The sequence below is a fragment of the Staurois parvus genome, unplaced genomic scaffold (genome assembly GCF_062004578.1).
Source record: "Staurois parvus isolate SC_StPar_1 unplaced genomic scaffold, SC_StPar_1.0 ptg000291l, whole genome shotgun sequence".
NCBI classification, from domain to species: Eukaryota; Metazoa; Chordata; class Amphibia; order Anura; family Ranidae; genus Staurois; species Staurois parvus.
Window position 1 is genome coordinate 919,209 of NW_028318087.1, and position 21,702 is coordinate 940,910.

General features: G+C 43.8%; 1 protein-coding gene across 1 annotated transcript in view; it reads right to left on the minus strand.

The window, feature by feature from the left end:
• The window catches only part of LOC149458201 (pulmonary surfactant-associated protein D-like), an 84,250-nt gene that overhangs the window by 24,554 nt on the left and 37,994 nt on the right, over positions 1–21,702 (minus strand). The window contains exon 4 of the mRNA XM_089682491.1: positions 18,352–18,429. Coding sequence (XP_089538617.1) covers positions 18,352–18,429 — 78 coding nt within the window. The remainder of the gene's footprint in view (positions 1–18,351; positions 18,430–21,702) is intronic.

Consider the following 21,702-nt stretch of genomic DNA (forward strand, 5'->3'; position numbering starts at 1 on the left):
ACATAGAGATACAGGTGGGAGTATTGCACCAGTGTGCTTGCATCCCCACTGAACAATGAGACATCTATCTGATAGTAGTTCCTCAGTCAACTGCGTTGGGGGTTTTCTAGCTTCTGTATTCTTTCATAGGACAATTTGGTGTGTATCACGTACCTGTATGCAGAGCCTGATATGACAAGGGTCCCCTCTTGCAGAGTTCCCATCCAAGTGCCCCTGGATGTTGAGACAGGGACTGCAGGGGTGAAGGAAAGGCACAAGTACCAAAGTCACAGCACCCTCTCAATCATAAATATGCAAACACATACAGTGTATTCTTAAACTTAATGTGTCGGTAGGGGATGAATGTTGGATATGCACCACATCCCAAAATATATTTCAATAGGTACAGAAAAAATAGTAAAGCATTTTAAAAGGTACAAAGTATCCAATACAAAAAAGGGCTTTTATATAAAACTATATCACAACTTTGTTTCATAATTAAAACATCCATAAAAATGTGTTCACAACAAACGTTCTCTCTGGCATAATTTCTTAGCTGCAACACACACAGGTGTTATTTTTCCAACATGTTATACCAATGAATGGCTTCCTCAGGAGAAGTGCTGTTGTATGCTTAAGCTGAATAAAAATAAATAAAATCCAATATAATTTAATTTATCATACCTGTCACTATATTACATGTGCTTACCAATATATTCAGAAATTAATTTCTCAAAAAAAATGAATTTTACATTCTCTGCCTACGCTTTGCAACTATAACAGCTTCAACTCTTCTGGGAAGGCTGTCCACAAGGTTTAGGAGTTTGTCTATGGGAATGTTTGACCATTCTTCTAGAAGTGAAGGTCAGGCACTGATGTCGGACGAGAAGGCCTGGCTCACAGTATCCACTCTAATTCATCCCAAAGGTGTTCTATCGGGTTAAGGTCAAGACTGTGTGCAGGCCAGTCAAGTTCCTCCACTCCAAACTCCCTCATCCATTTTTTTATGGACCTTGCTTTGTGCACTGGTGCATAGTCATGTTGGAAGAGAAAGGGGCCATCCCCAAACTGTTCCCACAGAGTTTGGAGCATGAAATTGTCCAAAATGTCTTGGTATGCTGACGTCTTAAAGTTACCTTCCTCTGGAATTAAGGGGCCAAGCCCAACCCCTGAAATACAACCCCACACCATAATCCCCCCTCCACCAAACTTTACACTTGGCACAATGCAGTCAGGCAAGTACCTTTCTCCTGAAAAGTGCCAAACCCAGACACATCCATTGGGTTGCCAGACAGAGAAGTGTGCTTCGTCTCTCCAGAGAACTAGAGTCCAGTGGCGGCATGCTTTACATCACTGCATCTGACGCTTTGCATTGCACTTGGTGATGTAAGACTTGGATGCAGCTGCTCGGCCATGGAAACCCATTCTATGAAGCTCTTTATGCACTGTTGATGTGCTAATATGAAGGCCACATGAAGTTTGGAGGTCTTGCCTCTGCAGACATTTGGCGACTTCTGCGCACTGTGCGCTTCAGCATGTGCTTACCCCGCTCTGTCATTTTACGTGGCCCCCCACTTTGTGGCTGAGTTGCTGTTGTTCCCAGTTGCTTCCACTTTGTTATAACACTGCTAACAGTTGCCCGTGGAATATTTAGTAGCAAGGAAATTTTATGGATTGACTTATTGCACAGGTGGCAACTTATCACAGTACCATGGTTGAATTCACTAAGCTCCTGAGAGTGAACCATTCTTTCACAAATGTTTACAGAAGCAGTCTGCATGGCTAGGTGCTTTAATTTATAAATCTGTGCCCATGAAACACCTGAATCCAATGATTTGAAGGGGTGTCCGAATATTTTTGTTAATAAACATTTTTTGTAGCTTGGTCATTTTGTTCCTTCTGCGGATCACCATACTAAAAAACTATCACCACTGATCTCCCATTTCCAAAAGCACAGAGAATGCAAAATTGACTTCTTTTGAGAATGCAAAATTCACTACTTTTGTGAGGTTAATTTCTGAGTAAATTGATAAGCACTTGTAATATAACCGCAGGTATGAGAAATGACATTATATTGGATTGTATAATCAGTATTATATTTATTTATTTAAGCATAGCAGCAGCATTTCTGAGGAAGCTGTGTTGCTGCTAAGAAATTATGGAATATATTCTTAATTACTAAAAAAATATAAAAATAATATGATAATCACATATGTGAGTTAGCACTAAATACACATATGAACATTAAATCATTAACATATCACATAATCTGAAGAAGATGCAAATCAAGTAGTGGCACATGCACAAGATTTGTGGACTATTGATTGGGGACTGTTATTTGTATTCTATTTTCATTCACTACTTGATTTGCATCTTCTTTGGATTATATGATATGTTAATGATTTAATGAGCACATGTGTATTTGGTGGTTACTCACAGATGTGATTATCATACTATTTAATTTATTTATAAGGGTATAATTTATTTTTGTTAGTCATTAAAAATGTACTGTATGTGTTTGCATATTCAATATTGGGGAGTGCTGCACTTATATTATTTTTTTGTGATTTTATGTAAAGTTGTTGTGACGCAATCTAGGGTGTTAGCTGCTCTGTCATTCTATCTGGTATTTGGCAAGCACTGGTACAGCTGGTGATGCACTGTGAAAGCACTAAATCTAGTTGACAGTAGAGTCAGGTCCCACACCTGGTTAAGCGAAAGCTGATTGGAAGGACACCAGGACGTAAGTAGAATCAGTCAAGAACAGACAGAAGTTGGTAACAATTGGGAAAAGGGGTACAGAGTCAATAGGCAGAAGCATGGTCAGTAGCCCAGGCTGGGATTGGTAATGAAGTCATGACAGCAAACATTAGCAGGTAAGGGTAATCCGAGAGCAAGTTCAGAGAGGAAGCCAGGTCAGTAACAGGATGAAGGATGCACATCAAGACTGGATCATAGAAACAAGGTTGAAGATCATAGAGCAAAAAACTAGTGCAGAGTTCAGGTTTAAATAGACCGCTTGGCAGCAGTGGCTGTTCACATGCTCATACATGTGCGCAATGATGAATGTGCAGTCTGTATTCTATGCTCATAGAAATGTGCCTGCATGCATGTGCATTGGCCTGGCAACTGGCACCATGTTCCTGACAGTGTGGATTGCACAGAGGCTCATGTCAGGTGACATTTCCACTGCCCAGGATTGATAGCTTGGGTGCCATGAGTTTGTCAGGAATGTCAGAACTGCGGTCTGTACCTGATGCGCATTGACCAAATCACTCCTTTGGTGAGCTCCATGTTAAACCCTTTGAATTTCTAACTGTGAACTTTTTAACAGTAGCTGAGCTGTCCTCTGGATTTTGTTATGCTCTAGTGTTTGTGGCTCACCTTCCCAAGCTCGTTATAGTGGTTCGTACTCATGGTCAGACTGTGGTCACTACAACCAAGCTGTGCTGCACTCATGATGTACAACTGTATGGTTCTCCAAAGTAAATCTTAGATCAAGTCCCAAGTCTTCACGAAACTATGTCAGCTAAGTGGGAACTGCAAATTACCCAAAACCCCATATCGCTCTCAAACAAATTGATCTGGTAAGCACATTTTTGCACCCTACTTAATATGCTCAGAACACTAGAGGACAGATATCAGGATCAATGGCCCCATCATGTGAGAGAAGTAGTTTGGGCCTACAAGCATTCACACAGCCACTGGCTATATACCCTTCTTCCTGATGTTTGGGTGTAGTGACCACCTGCCTGTGGACTTGTTGCTGAAGACATGAGTGTCTGTGTCCCCTCACACATCAAAAGATTATCTACAGTATCACTGAAATTGTTTTAAAAGTACACAGATCTCCCTCCCAGGTTCCTACTGCGGCTAACTCACAAACACAGCAACTTTTGGTTCTCCTCACTGACACGCTTTAGTGAACGCCTAAAGAGAGTTTAACTCTCGAGTGTGGGATTATACCTACTATTCAGCTCCTAACAATTGCCACACGCGAATAGACTATTTTCTCATTCCTCAAACATTCATTCCGGATGTCCTTCATGTGAAGATTTTGTCCACATCATGGTCTGACCATTTGCCCCTTCTACTTATCTGTAAATCGTTAGCTTCAGCCCCTCAGCACTACTCTTGCATCCCGTAAGAAGAAGGAGAGGGACTCTTGCATAGAATACTTATCTTGCACAGCTGGCAGCTCAATTTAAAGCGTCCCGCTCTGCTTCTTTATGCAAACGGCTGGAAGCTATCAAAGTGGGATTGAATCTTCTTCTTGATGACAAGGCAGAAAAGCAGATTAGATGGTCTTGGCAGTAATATTATGCATGCACCAATAAGCCAGGCCTGATGCTGGCTAACCTTCTCAAAGTACCATACCCAGGACACTAAACCAATCATGTTATGTTTACCTAACAAAGTCATAACAGCTAATCCAAAATTGTGGATGCTTTTACCTCAGTTTTGTCCACATTGTATCAACCCTCGCAACCTTTTCGAAAGGACCTGGCAGATGCCAGGTCCTTTCGAAAAGGCCATCTCCTTGGCCTTTCCCAATTTATGTCTGATAAAATGAAGGCTGATATTACTGTCACTGAAGTCCTTGCAGCAATTAAAACAGTAAAGAAGCAAAAAACCCCTGGACCTGACGGTTTTTTGGCATTATACTACAAAAAATTTTCCAATATCCTTGCTCCCCATCTGACAAACTTACTCAACCACTTATGTTCCCACACTGATCTACATCCGTCGTCAACGACGCCCCAAATAGTCATGAACCTGAAACCTGGGAAGAACACCCAAGACCCCCATAATTTTCGACCCATCTCCATGCTAAATGTCGATATTAAAATTCCTGCCAAAATCCTCGCTATTAGGATATACTCATTCTTGCACCACCTTATTCATAAATATCAGGTGGGTTTCATCTCCTTTAGACAGGCTCTTAATAATACTCACAAAGTAATTCATTTTATCCATTTACTGCATCACAATCAAACCCCCAGTATGGTTCTTGGCCTGGATATGCATAATGCATTTGATTCTCTATCCTGGGAATATATGCGTTGGGTTTTAGATAAATGGGGATTCCCAACCACTTTTACATCTGTCAGCACCTGTGGAACTGAGCCCTTGTAGATAGTCAACGTGGGGTTCCCCAGGGCGCGGAGTCTAAGCCCCAGCCTGCTTCTTTACCAGAGCCCCTGATGGTGGAAATGGACTTGCAGCAAGCTGGGACCAGGTCGTGGCCCCCAGGTACGCCCAGCTGAGGATGAGGAGGCCGCTTGCAGGAGCAGAGTACAAAAGCAGAAACCTGGTACGAGTTCAGGCCCCAATGAATGGAGACAGGTATGTTAAATCGAGGGAAGGTGGCGGAATTCAGGTTCTGGTCTAGATCACCTCCCTCAGAATGACCTAGATCCGAGAGTTTCCTGGACGGACAGAACAGGACTTAATTATATGACCTTCAGCCCCACAGTAAAGGCATAGACCAAATCTTAGGTGCCGCGATCTCTCTTGTGGAGTGAGGTGTGTTCGGCCTAACAGCATAGGCTCTTCAGATGTCGGTACTGTTGCAGAGGTAAGTTGATCAGGGGCTTTCTGGAAAACAGGAGCAAATGAACGCACTGGGGTGTGACGTGGACGAGCCCTTTCCAGATCTTGCTCCTGGAAGCGGATATCGATTTGGATGCTAAGAGTAATCAAGTCATCCAGGGTGGTGGGTATGGTTCTTCCAGCTAGTTCGTCCTTAATACGGGTCTGCTAGACCCTGCCAAAAGGTTGCAGAAAGGGCCTCATTATTTCATACCAGTTCCGAAGCTAAGGTGTGAAACTGAACTGCATATTGTCCAACAGTCATGCTACCTTGATGAAGCCGAAGAAGTGTTCCTGCGGGAGATGAAGTCCTGCCGGGCACATCAAAGGTTTTACGGAAAGCTTGCAGGAAGGATGAGAGGCTGCAAATAGTTGGATCTTGATGCTCCCACAGTGGCGAGGCCCAAGCCAGTTCTTCACCAGAAAGGAGGGAAATCATGTACGCCACCTTGGAACGGTCAGTAAAAAAATGGTGGTCTGCTAGCTCGAAGTGAATTGAGCACTGATTGATGAAGTCCCGACAAGCTTTGGGATCACCAGAGAAGTGAGGCGGTGAAGGCAGCTGGAGTTTCGAAGAACTGTGTTCCACTGGATTAACGGGGGGGTTGGAGCAGCAGGAACCGGAGCAGGAGCCGAAACAAAGGGTGAGGAAGGGGACACAACCTGCAGCTGATCCAACCGGGAGGAAAGTTCCTGCAGACACTGCATAATACATTCCTGATAGGCCTGCTGGACATCGACTCTCTGCACCAAACACTGGAGTTGTTCCAGGAGAGGCTGTGGGGTTTCTGAGGAGCTCATGGCCTAAGAAAACTGTCAGCAGCTGTGGTAGTGAGCCCTTGTAGATAGTCAACTTGGGGTTCCCCAGGGCACGGAGTCTAAGCCCTAGCCTGCTTCTTCACCAGAGCTACTGATGGTGGGGATGGACTTGCACCAAGCTGGGACCAGGTTGCAGCCCCAGGGTACGCCTAGCTGAGGATTAGGAGACTGCTTGCAGGAGCAGAGTACAATGGGAGGAGACAAATGGAAATCCGATAGACTAGCCGAGGTCAGGACGGGTGGAAAACAAGCACAGTCAGAGAACGAAGCCGGGGTCAGTACGCGAGTAGTCAATGCAGGATACAGGCGATAGCAACACACAGGAGCTCTGACAACTAGGAAGTTGCTCAGGCAAAGTGGCCTAGATTTAGCATGTCTTATATAGGCAGGCAAACAAGGAGGCAGGCCAGGAAGTGATGGAAGGGAAGGAAATAAAACCCAGAGAACAGCAGACAACACCCATAGGTGAGCACAGACAAACATACATGTGAAAATGATCAGGAACAGCACTGCAGCAAGGAGGTAAGAATACACAAACAAGAAACTGCAGGCTAATTGTGACAACGTCCTTGCTGGGGGTTCTATATCAAAGGCCTTCTGCCATGGTTCGTTACCTTTCTCGACAATCCCCCTCATTTCCAATTCACAGGGGAACCCGCCAAGGGTGTCCCTTATACCCCATACTTTTCATCCTAGCCTTGGAACCTCTATTACACCTCATTAGATCTAACTCAGATATCAAAGGGGTTACAGTTTCCCAACAATCATTCAAGGTTAGCTCATTTGCAGACGAGATGCTCCTGACCCTGACCCAGTCTTACACTATGCTACCTGTCCTTTTTTCTATCCTTACCCACTTCTCTAATATTTCTGGCCTGGTAGTAAATTAAGACAAATCAATGGCACTTAATATCTCCCTCCCTGAGGCAGAGATCGCCTTGTTGAAACAAAATTATAATTTCACTTGTCACCTGTCTACACCTGTCTACTACCCACTTAGATTATTTAGAGATCCATCTTGCCAAATCCTACCACACCCTTTTTGAGGTTAACTACATCCCAACTTTTTGCTCCCTTTAAACCTTTTATTACATCCTGGTCTTACCACCACCTTTCATGGATTGGCAGAATCAATGCTGTAAAAATGACAATTCTTCCAAAACTTCTATACCTATTCCGAACCCTCCCCATCCCTGTCCACTCTTATGCCCTTAAGTCATTTCATAATTATGTTCTGAGATTTATCTGGTCTAAGAAAGGACTTTGGGTCACCAAACACACCATGCTCATACTTCGGAAACAAGGTGGATTTGGGGTTCCCAACTTTTTCCAGCACTATGTGGTGGCTCAGATTGCATCTATGACCTCTTTGTATGGTGCACAACAAGCCCCTACATGGGTTACTCTGGAAGCGCTCTCTTGCTTTCCGGTCTTCCCCAGCTCACTTTTGTGTCTTCCTCCAAAATTAAGGCCAACAAGCATTTGCCCTTTAATGTCTCACTCGTTACAAGTATGGGACTCCACCAAATATTCCAGTGATTTACTCTACCCTCAACTACCACTTCTCCCCCTTTCAGGCAACCCTCTGTTTTCTCCAAGCCTTGAGTCCCCTAGCACTTTCCACTGGTGGGTTTCCCACAATTTTTATTTTGTCCATTCGTCTCTCACTGGTCATTCTATTTACACCTGGGCAGAAATAAGGGATACATACCAAATTACCCCCACTGAACTCTTCCGATTCCTATAAATCAAACGCTGGCTGACTTCGGTGCTTGGTGATAAAGACCTGACGACTCAACTGTCTTCATTCGAATAGCAGCACAGCCAGGGGTAGCATTGGCAACTATCATCTTGGCTAAAGTAAATGTCTGCAAGCAATATCCATCTGTATTATCCATCTGTACTATCGCCCATGCCATGTATGAATGCTAATTCACCCTGCACTGCTATATGGTAAATGTCTGCGGGCAATATCCATCTGTACTATTGCCCATGCCATGTATGAATGCTAATTCATCCTGCACTGCTATATGGTAAATGTCTGTGAGCAATATCCATCTGTACTATCGCCCATGCCATGTATGAATGCTAATTCACTCTGCACTGCTATATGGTAATCTATACTGCTTTTAAAATTCACCTCAAACTGAAGCTGATTCATAACTATCAATGTTCTTATTGGTAATATTTACTGCTTTAACTCTGGTCCATATTACTGTGGTGTTTATTTTGCTCTTATTGTCTAACCCAAATTTATGAGCTAATCTTTAAAACTCTGCCTTTCTGCTCTCTTGTTGTCTCTTGTAGTCCTCCTTTGGTGTGAAAAGTTTTCCCTGCTAGCCATGTGTCTCTGCTATGCATTCCTAATTGATTAATTGCAATACGCCCACCCAACTCAATTAAAATGTAGGCTTTCCTTAGAGGAGGCACAGCCAGGGGCAACACAGCCAGGGGTAGCATTGGCAACTATCATATTGGCTAAAGTATTCATCTTGGATTAAGTATTGAGCAGTGCACTTCGGGTCTGCGCTTCAGTGAATGCACAAAGTGAGAAGCAGACAACTTCAAATACTAAACAGACTACAGGTGACCTGTTTCCCCATCCAGCTTTCAGCTCTTATCCAGTCTGCTTCTTCATCTCAACACTCTGTAACATGCACTCCCTACTCCTCCTCACAGTTGTAACCCCTCTCTTCCAATTATCTCTCCTTCACCCCTCTTCTCCACCTCACAGCTTATATATATCACCCTCACTCCTGTCTTCACCTTACTACTGTATTCATCAACTCCTGCTACTTCTGAACCCACATTCTAATAAAACCTCCAGGACACTGGAACCTGTCCCTCCATATAAGTCCCATATTACCTCCCTCACCCTTCTGCTTCTCCTAACATCTGGTGACATTTCCCCAAATCCTGGCCACCATCTTTTTCCTTTGAACAACACACCTGGCAATCTTCTAACAGCAGCCGCAATCCACACAATGTAGTTACTATTCCTCTTCTTCCTAGAACCAACCTCCCCTTTTCCTGTGCCGTCTGGAATGCCAGCTCTGTCTGTAACAAACCTACCTCTGTCCATGACCTTTTTATCACAAACTTTTTCAACTTGCTTGCAATTATGGAATCCTGGCTTCATGAATCTGACTTTCCCTCTCCTGCTGCCCTCTCCCATGGTGGTGTCCTCTGGACTCGCTCTCCCAGGCCTAGTAGATGGAAAGGAGGTGGAGTTGGAATCCTCCTATCCCCTCAAAACACTTTTCAGGTCCTTCATTCACCTTCCTCTTTGTCCCTCTCCTCATTTGAAGTTCACTCTATTCGTCTATTTTCTTCAGTTTCTTTAAGAGTTGCTGTGATCTATCGGCCTCCTGGACCAGTATCAAGCTTCCTTGATGACTTTTCTGCCTGGGTGCTTTAATTTCTCTCTTCTGCAATTCCCACAATCATTCTTGGTGACTTTAACATCTCTGTTAATCTTAACACTCCCGCTACCTCTAAACTTCTGAGCCTAACCACTTCTTTTGACCTAAAACAATGAACACATGCTTCTACTCACTCTAATGGTAACTGCCTTGACCATGTATTCTCCCACCTATGCACTCCTTGCAACCTCACCAACTTTCCTTTTCCTCTCTCTGATCACTCCTTTATTAGATTCACTGTCTCCTTGGCTTCCTCCTCCTTGCCTTCCAACTACCGAACAGTTACCCGTTACAGTTATTGTCTCTATGACAAAATCTCAGCCCTGTCCTGCCCCAACCTGGCCACTTCTGTATACAACAGTTCACTGTCATCCACCCTGGATACATTGGCCCCCCTCACTACACACAGAAGTAGGCCCTGACCGCTACAGCCATGGCAAACAGACAATAACAGTTGCCTCAAAAAATGTAGCCGTGCTCTAGAGTATTTATGGTGTAAGACTTAAGACCCACCAATATAAATCTGCCCTTCAAAAATACAATTCTTTTCTCCACACTGCCAAACAGACCTATTTTATCACTCTCATTAATACCCTCTCACGCAGTCCCTGTCAACTCTTTCCTACCTTTATCTCTCTACTTCATCCTTCTTTACCTCCAATCACTAACTCACTCACTGCCCAGGAGATCGCTAATCACTTCAAAAATAAGATTGATACAATTCATGATGAGATCTCCACTGTACAGATATCTCCCTCACCCTACACTCCTTGTCCACCTGCACAATCTATACTTCCCTTGTTTAACCCAGCTACTATAGAGGAGGTTGGTAAATTTTTTTCTAAAGCCCACTTAACCACCTGTCCCCTGGACTCTCTTCCCTTGCAAATACTAGTCACCCTCTGGCTCTATCCTTAATTCTTTAACTCACATCTTCAATCTCTCCCTTTCTACTGGCATCTTCCCCAACTCTCTAAAACATGTGCTAGTCACCCCCATACTTAAAAAGGCCTCACTGGACCCCACCAATCTTAGCAACCTAAGACCCATCTCCTTACTGCCTTTTGCCTCCAAACTCCTTGAATGTATAGTCTACAACTGGCTGAGCTGCCACCTTAGTGGGAATAACCTTCTCGATCCCCTTCAGTCTGGATTTCGCCCACAACAGTCCACAGAAACTGCTCTCCTAAAACTCACAACTTATTAACCGCTAAAACTAATGGTCACTATTCCATACTCTTATTCTTGGACCTCTCCGCTGCCTTTGACACAGTTGACCACCCCTTCCTCCTCAAAAAACTCTATTTTCTTGGTCCCCATGACTGTACTCTCCCTTGGTTTGAATGCTACCTATCTCACTGCACGTTCAGTGTTACTTACAACTCTACTTCCTCCTCTCCTACTCCTCTTACTGTTGGGGTTCCCCAAGGTGGACCACTCCTATTCTTGATCTACACTTCTTCCTTGGGTCAGCTGATAGCTTCCCATGGTTTCCAATACCATTTCTATGCTGATGACACACAAATCTATCTCTCTACTCTTCAGCCCACCTCATCAGTTTCCTCACGTATCACCGATTTACTAACAAACATATCAGACTGGATGTCACACCACTTCCTAAAGCTCAATCTATCCAAAACTGAGCTCATATCATTTCCTCCCCCATGTGCCTCGTCCCCTGATTTCTCAGTCAGAATAAATAGCACCACTATCAACCCATCCCTACATGCCAGGTTGCTAAGGGTAACTCTGGATTCTGAACTGTCCTTTCAGGCCCCCATCCAATCCCTGTCCAAATCATGCTACTTCAACCTCCACAACATCTCCAGAATACACCCTTTTTAACCAATGATACCACAAAGCTCCTAATTCACTCCCTGGTTATCTCTGGCCTCGACTACTGCAACTCCCTCCTCATTGGCTTACCTTTACATAGGTTATCCCCCCTCCAGTCCATCATGAATACTGCTGCCAGGCTTATCCACCTTACCAACTGTTCAGTGTCTGCTACCCCTTTCTTCCAATCCCTCCACTGGCTTCCACTCGCCCAACAAACACAATTCAAAATACTAAGAACAACTTACAAAGCCATCCACAACTATGCCCCCAGCTACATCACCAACCTCATCTCAAAATATCAACCAAACTACTCTCTTTGATTCTCCCAAGACCTTCTGCTCTCTTGTTCCCATGTCACCTCCTCCGATGCTCACCTACAGGACTTCTCCTGAGCTTCTCCCATCCTATGGAACTCCCTACCCCAATCTGTCCGGCTATCTCCTAATCTATCCATCTTTAGACGATCACTGAAAACCTCTCTCTTTAAAGAAACCTATCCTGCTTCTACCTAGTAAACTGCCATTTATTTCCTCCATCAGCTCATCCCCCCACAGCTGTTACCTTTTGTAGCACTCAACCTTTCCTCCTAGATTGTAAGCTCTAAAGAGCAGGGCCCTCTGTTCCTCTTGTACCAAATTGTATTGTAACTGTAATGTCTACTTTCATATTGTAAAGTACTGCTCAACTGTTGGCACTATATAAGTCCTGTATAATAATAATAATAATAATATATATCATCGAACGCCCTCCTCCCCCAAACTTATATTGATTCTTTATTTACAGCTGTATTAAATCCAAACTCCCAACAATCACACTTACGTTTCCAGGTGTGAAATGGACCTTAAAAGTACCAGAGATAGGGGTTGCTGGTCTCAAATTTGGACTACCTTGGCTTTCTGCTCTATTAATATCCTTACTATTGAATTGGTCTTCAAAACTGTCATGAGGTGGTACCTGGTCCCATCCTGCCTGGAGCACCTTCACCCATCAGCCTCCGGCACCTGTTTCCGGGGATGCCTTATTGTGGGAGATATCCTCCATACATGGTGGATGTGTCCTGTGCTTTCCCTGTTTTGGACAAAGGTACTTGAGCTCTGACACTCTTTATTTACCTGTCCCTTCCCAAGGGACCCGTGGCATGTCCTAATACACTTGGATACCCGGGCCTCACCAAACACCAATTTAAACTGGCTACCTATGTACTACTGACGGCAAAACAAACCATAGGGAAATCTTGGAAACAACAGTTCATACCCTTTGCAGAAGTTCACCACCGTCTAGACTTCTTTTTCATCAGTGAAAAAGCTTTCTTTTGGATACCCATGATAAATTTCTTAAAATATGGACTCCATGGATCCAACTTGGGATCCCATCCTTCTATGTCAACAGCCAGTTTGATGCTCAGAAACATCTTTAGTAGAAGCCCGCCTCACCTCTTGACCCTGTCCCCACACAACTCCTCCGGGCACCCTCCCACTCCATCCTACGCTCCCTCACCCACATCTTCAATCTCTCCCTTCTACTGGTGCATTCCCCTCCCCCCTAAAGCACACGCACATCACCCCGCATACTCAAAAAACCCTCCTTGGACCCCACTGACCTGAACAACCTTAGACCCATCTCCCTGCTGGTATTCACTTCCAAGCTCCTTGAGCGCTTAGTCTACAATCGCCTAAGCACCCACCTCACTGACAACAACCTCCCCGATCCACTACAATCTGGCTCTGTCCCCTAAACTCCACCAAAACCGCCCTACTCAAAATCACTAATGACCTGCTAACCGCCAAAGCTAATGGCCACTACTCAGTCCTCTTACTCCTTGACCTCTCCGCGGCCCTCGACACAGTTGACCACCCCCTCCTCCTTGATAGACTACACTCCCTCAGCATCAGAGACTCCGCTCTCTCCTGGCACTCCTCCTATCTCTCCCAACGCTCCTTCAGCATTACCTATAACGCTACCACCTCCCCCTCTCTCCCCCTCCCTGTTGGGGTCCCCCAAGGCTCTGTCCTCAGGCCCCTTCTCTTCTCCATCTACACCTTCTCCCTTGGCAAACTGATACACTCCCATGACTTCAACTATCACCTCTACTCCGATGACACGCAAATTTACCTCTCCACTCCTAAACTCACCCCTTCAGTCTCCACCCGTATCACCCACCTGCTGAACGACATATCAGACTGGATGTTGCTCCACTTCCTTAAACTGAACCTTTCCAAAACCGAGCTCCTAATTTTTCCCCTAGTCCGCGCCCCCCTCCCACCCTCTCCATCACGACCAACAACGCCACCATCAGTCCCACCCCACAAGCCAAAGTCCTAGGTGTCACTCTAGATTCAAACCTGTCCTTCCAACCCCATGTCCAATTGTTAGCAAGCTCATGCAGGCTCCACCTCCACAACATCTCTAAAATACGTACGTTCCTAACCCCAGACACTACTAAACAACTCGTTCACTCCCTTATTATCTCACGTCTGGACTACTGCAACTCCCTCCTCATCGGCCTACCTCATCACAGACTATCCTGAACGCAGCGGTCAGACTCATCCACCTTACCAACCACTCCTCTTCTGGCACCCCTCTCTGTCATTCCCTCCATTGGCTCCCTATTGCCCAACGCATCAAATTCAAAATACTAACACTGACATACAAAGCCATTCATAGTGCTTCCCCAAATGACCTCACCGACCTAATACCCAAATACCACCCAACCCGTAATCCACTTTAAGTTCATTGTGAGATTTGAAGTTTCGCTACAGGAAGTGGGATGAATGACATCATTCTACCTGGAAGAGAGGCTGGGATTTGATCACAGAGCAGTGAGTCTGGGTAACAAATGCCAGAACAAGGGAAAGTAAAACAGTAAGAGCTGCTGATTTATATTATTACTGGTACATGACATTGATTTTTTTTTTCCTTAAGCTGGGTTTTGAGTTTAAACAAGTTTGCTACTTGAACTGGTTTTCCCAGATGTCTCTACTTGTGCTACCACTCTCTATACTCCTATTTTTTAAAAGCACATTTCTTTATTACTTTTTACTTTGTGTTGTTGCTTTTATGTAGCTCTGATTTCATCAAAGTTTCATTAGCTACTCTCACCATTTGTGGTGCATTGAAGCTTTTATATCATTTTTGTTTACCAAAAAAGAAACTTTTACACCTTACAGTGCTGTCCTTTTTGACCTGTAAGGGAGCTGTTATCTGCCTCTGTCTGGAAAAACCCTCTGTTTGAAAAAAGGCAACTTCCCAAAAGAGGGGCATAAGGCATAAACATAAAAAAAAAATAATATTTTAATACAATGTAAATAAATAAAGCTTTACCACATGCCCAGATCTAGGGGGGAGTGCTGGAGAGGGCTATGCCCCCCCCAGATTTTATTTGCGCCCCCCCAAAAGCCAACCTTAACCTGCCATTATACTGGCACTATGCTACCTTAACCTGCCGCTATACTACCCTAACTTGCCACTTTCCTGCCCTAAATTGACAAAATACCACCCTAATCTGATACTTTACCTCCTTAGTTTGACATTATACTGCCCTAGCCTGAGACTATACTGTCCTTGACTGACACTATACTGATCTCAGTTATGCATTATTTGGGGAGGAGGAGCTCTACTACCTGTGCCCAGGATGAATGCAGTGCAGGGATAGGAGCAGAAGCTGTTCCCCTGTCCTCTGCCCTGCCAGCAGTCACCCCTGTCCTCTGCCCTGTTGACCTCCCATCCGCTGCCCCCTGATATTTTTTACTGCACCCCTATATCAGACTGGCTAGATCTGGCCCTGCTTTAACAGCTATACACTGAGAAGAATAATCCGTTTGGAGACAAATCAAGAAAATGCTAAATAGGAGCAGGGAGACAGATTATATGACTGATTAACTTCAGGGTTGCATTTTTATTGATCAATTCCTCCCTCATCTGCTCTAAACTATCACTGGGACTATATAAAGCCTGACCCTGACCACATCTTTCTTGTGTGTCAGTTTAGAGTGAAATTCTATCTCATGTACATTGATAAATCTGCCCCAAACCTGTCTCATCTGGCTGACCATGAAAGCATTTGCAGTGGTCGCAATTACACAAAACTGTAATGTAGATTTTTTTTTTACATATACTATATTTCTTTATTGGGGTAACAAATTATGAGAGGCAGATGTAAAAGAAATAGAACAGTGGCTACTGAGTAAAGCGTTCAAGATAGTGTACAACATCATACCTGTAGCTCCATCAATATACAAAAACAATAGAAAAGTTGCATACAAAAAGGTAAACAAGGCTCAAGAAGAAAAAGGAAAGTAAAATGTCACCACGGGATAAATGAGCTCAAAAGACATACGGTATATCATACAATGGATGCAGTATAGCCAGACAATATGTGAGAGATCAGATAACCTGGCCAACTAATTAAGGTTGGTCAGGATAGAGTAAAAGAGAGTTGGGAGGAAGGTTGAGTAAAGTAGGTTAAAAATAAGATCATGCAACTAGGTCTTGCAACCATACAGTTGTGTCCAAAATTATTCAACCCCCAATGCTGTAAAGGGGTTTAGGGACTATAGTGTACATTTGGAATTGTATTCAGAATCAAATCCTACAAGGACGTTGTAACTACCCAAATGCAACTAAAATGACATCAATTGTTTATGTAATACAGTAGTAAATGGTTCTTATGTGGTTTCTTCATTGCCACAATTATTCAACCCCTTAAAGACTACCACTCTGAAGAACAGAGGTTCATACAGGTGCTTTCCATCAGGTATTGAAAACACCTGTGGATGTCACCGAGCAGCAATCAAGCATAATAAGCACCAATTAGGCAGCTTTAAAATGACTGTGATACTCAGCTCCTTCTAGACATTTACTGGTGTGGTTACAAACATGGTGAAGGCAAGAGAATGGTCCAGGAAGACAAGAGAAGAGGTGATTTCTCTTCACAGGAAGGGCAATGGCTATAAGAAGATTGCAAAGATGTTAAACATACCAAGAGACACCTTAGGAAGCATCATTCGCAAATTCAAGGCAAAGGGCACTGTTGAAACGCTACCTGGTCGTGGCAGAAAGAAGATGCTGACTTCGACTGCTGTGCGCTACCTGAAGCGTAGAGTGGAGAGAAGTCCCCGTGTGACTGCTGAGGAACTGAGAAAAGATTTGTCAGATGTGGGTACAGAAGTTTCAGCCCAGACAATAAGACGCACACTGCGTAATGAAGGCCTCCGTGCCAGAACTCCCAGGCGTACCCCCTTGCTGTCTCCAAAGAATAAGAAGAGTCGACTGCAGTATGCCAAAAGCCATGTGGACAAACCACAAAAGTTGTGGGATAGTGTTCTGTGGACTGATGAAACAAAATTAGAACTGTTTGGGCCCATGGATCAACGCTATGTTTGGAGGAGGAAGAACAAGGCCTATGATGAAAAGAACACCTTGCCTACTGTGAAGCATGGTGGAGGGTCAATCATGCTTTGGGGCTGTTTTGCTTCTGCAGGTACAGGGAAGCTTCAGCGTGTGCAAGGTACCATGAATTCTCTTCAGTACCAGGAGATATTGGATGGAAACGTGATGCAGTCCGTCACACACCTGAGGCTTGGGAGACGTTGGACCTTTCAACAGGACAATGATCCCAAGCATACCTCCAAGTCCACTAGAGCATGGTTGCAGAGGAAAGGCTGGAACATTTTGGAGTGGCCATCGCAGTCACCAGACTTAAATCCGATTGAGAACCTCTGGTGGGACTTAAAGAAAGCAGTTGCAGTGCGCAAGCCTAAGAATGTGACTGAACTGGAGGCCTTTGCCCATGAAGAATGGGCGAAGATACCCGTAGATCGCTGCAAGACACTTGTGTCAAGCTATGCTTCACGTTTAAAAGCTGTTATAACTGTAAAAGGATGCTGTACTAAGTACTAAGATTGAATGTCACTTGGGGGTTGAATAAAACTGATAATGCTGTGAGCACAGAAAAGACATTTGTGGTTATTTCATTATAACTGTTATGTTATATTTGTCTGACCTACAAGTGCCTCTTTAATGTAAATGTAAGCAAGATGACTGAATGATCAAAAGCAATGTCAAACTGGCCAAAACACTCAATTTCAGTGGGGGTTGAATAATTTTGGACACAACTGTAGGTACTATTGCTGGACAATTTTTGGAGTAGTGATATGGGACTAAACAAATAAAAACTCATACAGTAGTTGCCCATTCAGTGTTTGAATGACCATGAGCAGAGAAGGTGGGTCTATAGTGTGCCATCGTCTTATCATTTAAAGCCTTGCTGCTGTTAGAGTGAGGGTTAAAAAGGTACGGGAACAGGAAGGCCAAATATTGATCCCTACTCCCAATAAGGCAAGTTTAGTATCAGGCACACAGGAAATATGGGTGACAGAGACAATAATGTAAATATAGTTTGGCAAAAGCTTTTAAGACAGGGCTGTGCCACCAGACATGTGTGATCGCCATGTAGATTTTACTGAGTGGAATCCTGGTTTGCATCTGAAAGTGTCTCTAATTTTCTTGTAAATGTTCCCCTCAGATGACTACAGTTCAATAAGATATAAGACATATAGTTTGTAGGTCAGAGTTAAATATTATTTATGTACAGTAATTTATGTTCAAGCACTTCAGTAAGTCCTCGTTTTAGGGCTAACAGCCAATCTCTACTTTTAGTCCCCTTTATATTTAATCACTTCTACTGGTTTTCATTAATTACCTGGGCTCCCTTTCTCTCCTTTTTGTCCTTGTTCTCCAGGTGAACCAATTCCTCTTTCACCTTTATATCCAGTTGGACCTATGGAAAGAAATATTATTGAGATGTTATGATAAACAAATAGCGGTAACAACTTTATTGTTAAACTATTAATTCTATAATAAATACACATAAACATTCTGGGCAATTCAATCTTTAGGTGCATATAAACCCCAAAATAAAAATGTAATTTATTACATCTCAATAGTTATTAAATGTGAGGGCTGCATTCCCTTTATTTCCTTTATGATTTTTTCCTTTACTCTACCCTAATATTCTTGGAAATGACACACTTTTTAGCTATACTCACTTACTCCACTGCGTTTATAGAGTGACCTATGGTTGCCACCCAGGCTTCAAACATGTCTTCCTCTGTTTATCACTAGGGGGATTATTAGTTTACAGATGGAAGATGTAGCACCCATCCCCTAAAGGGCCACTGAATTTTTGGGTCCCCCTAAGCTCTGCACGTCTCGGCAACACACATTTTCACTCAGAGCCAGTAAAATCATTGTGTATCTTCTGCACTTACTGAAAATGTGAAAATACCCAGCACCATCATTAAGGAGGAACCTGACATTTCATCAAACTTAAAGTATAACTAAAGGCTCCTGTCTTACAGTCTAAACCAGTACCAAAGCCAATTCTACTGCATTAGTAAAAAAAAAAAAAAAAAAATCTCTGTTGTCTCTGACTCTGACTGAGCCCAATACTTCATTATTTGTATCTCCTGTGCTTCCTATCCTAGAATCTACAGCTCACAGTGGGAGGGTTTCTGCAGCATATTTAGTTCTGACAATCCAGAAAGCAATGGGCAGTATTGGGTTTGGCCAGGTGTTGATTGAGAAGCTACAGGCATGTGAATCATCGACAATGCTGATAGCCACAACCCCTACAACCTTTCTTCATCTCACTGCAATGCAATAATGCAAGCAGACAAAGCCTTCCTTAGAGTAAGAAAAAAATAATTCCTAATGATCAGCCACCATCCCCAAAATATTAGGCAAATGTAGGAGACCCCCCCCCCCCCCAATTTAAATGGGACTTTTAAGGCATTGAAGGATTACAAATTATATGAAATCTTTATTTTCCATCAAATTTTCACAAATAAAAAAAAACATAAAATGACAACTATTTTCCAAAGGTCATAATATATCATTACATCACCATCATAAGATAGTGTTTAGTTACAGAAATTATTTTATAACTGACGCGTTTCAGAGTACTTCTACTCCTTCCTCAGGGAAAAGACTGCACAAAGATTATATAATCTGTGAGATTAGTGAAACATTTATTTAGAACATAATGTGTGTCCATATAGTAAATGGATGATATACTCACAATATCGGAGAATAAAAAAACAAAAAAATCTTCAGCCAAGTTTATAAACAAGATTAGAGTTTGCTGCTACTTCCCAAACATTCTGGTGAGCCTCAGATATCCAGGCCCTCCCAATTAAAACACAGAGGCCACCCAAATCACTGCAATCGAGGATATTAAAACATTGGCGAGAAGCTTTGCATCACATAAGGCGTGAGCTCACCATTTTTCTGGAAATTTTTGGATGTCCACAACTATAATGGTGGATTCACCCCTTATGTGATGCAATGATTGTCTCCAATTTCTGTAACAAAACAATATCTTATAATAGTGATGTAATGATATATTATGACCTTTGGAAAATAGTTGTCATTTTATGTTTTGTATATATGTGAAAATTTGATGGAAAAAGATTTCATATATTTTTAAGCTTTCAATGCCTTAAAAATCTACTAAGTGCTCAAAGGGGTTCCAATCTTCTTTTTTTCTTAACGGCTTTGGGAGGTTCCCTATAAAGTGTTTCAATTGACCATATCGCCATTCGTCCATCCTGGAAAATATTTCCCTCTTACTTTCTATTTCACTAAGTGTACTTATTTCCCCTCCCTTCATTATATCTCTTAATTGGACATCTTTCTTCTTTATCCATTTTCCTGTGATAATTTCTTTACCCGGTGGAAAAAACTCTGTGGATCTGAGGGGCATTAACAGTGAATTATATTCCCATCTTACTTGTTTAAGCAAAGCATCCCAAACTCTTAGAACTAGAGATGAGCGAAGAAATGAAAAATTCGATTCGACTGATTCGGCGAATTCGTGGACAATATTCGATTCGAGTCGAATAAATTCGCTGTGAATTTAACTTAAAAAAGGGTGTTTCTAGGCTTCAGAGAGACTTAATATTAGTGCAGAACACTGTACCTTTAATTTAAATGCCCTTGGAGTCTGCTGGGGAAGAGAAATAATACTGTCAGTCAGTATGACATGCAGATGAGTGCCGTCGATCTTAGAATCACCGCACACTTCACTCATTTGGGCAGTCACGGGGCCAAAACCAGAGTGTGGAGCCACAGTGTGGCGGTGGAGGCAGCAGCAATGGGAGGCCATACAGCACCCTATGACAAAAATGGAAACCACCAGCAGTGTGAGGAGACCTGAAAGTGGCACATGGCAGAGTGTGGCGATAGAGACAGCAGCAATGGGAGGCCGTACAGGGACCCATGACACACTCTGGACCTGGCAGCAGCATGAGGAGGCGGTACAGGGGCCCATGACAGATTACGGGCCTGGCAGCAGCATGAGGAGTCGGTACAGGGGCCCATGGCAGATTACGGGCCTGGCAGCAGCAATGGGAGGCCGTACAGGGACCCATGACACACTCTGGACCTGGCAGCAGCATGGGGAGGCGGTACAGGGGCCCATGACAGATTACGGGCCTGGCAGCAGCATGAGGAGTCGGTACGGGGGCCCATGACACACTCTGGACCTGGCAGCAGCATGAGGAGGCGGTACAGGGGCGCATGACAGATTACGAGCCTGGCAGCAGCAACTTGGACAGGAGGACGTTCAGCTTCTGCACCGTCGGGTGCGTGCTCGCAAACTGTTGTCTCTTGGAAACGGATTCCAAGAAAGACTGCTGACGGAATCCGTGAAGAGGAGTAGCAGGAGAAGGAGCATCTGAACGAGCGGAATATGCCAACAAGCGACAACAGGGGCCCATGACAGATTACGGGCCTGGCAGCAGCATGAGGAGTCGGTACGGGGGCCCATGGCAGATTACGGGCCTGGCAGCAGCTATGGGAGGCCCGTAATCTGCCAGCACCCTATGACAAAAAATGGAACCCACCAGCAGTGTGAGGAGACCTGAAAGTGGCACATGGCAGAGTGTGGCGATGGAGACAGCAGCAATGGGAGGCCGTACAGGGACCCATGAGAGACTCTGGACCTGGCAGCAGCATGAGGAGGCGGTATAGGGGCCCATGGCAGATTAGGGGC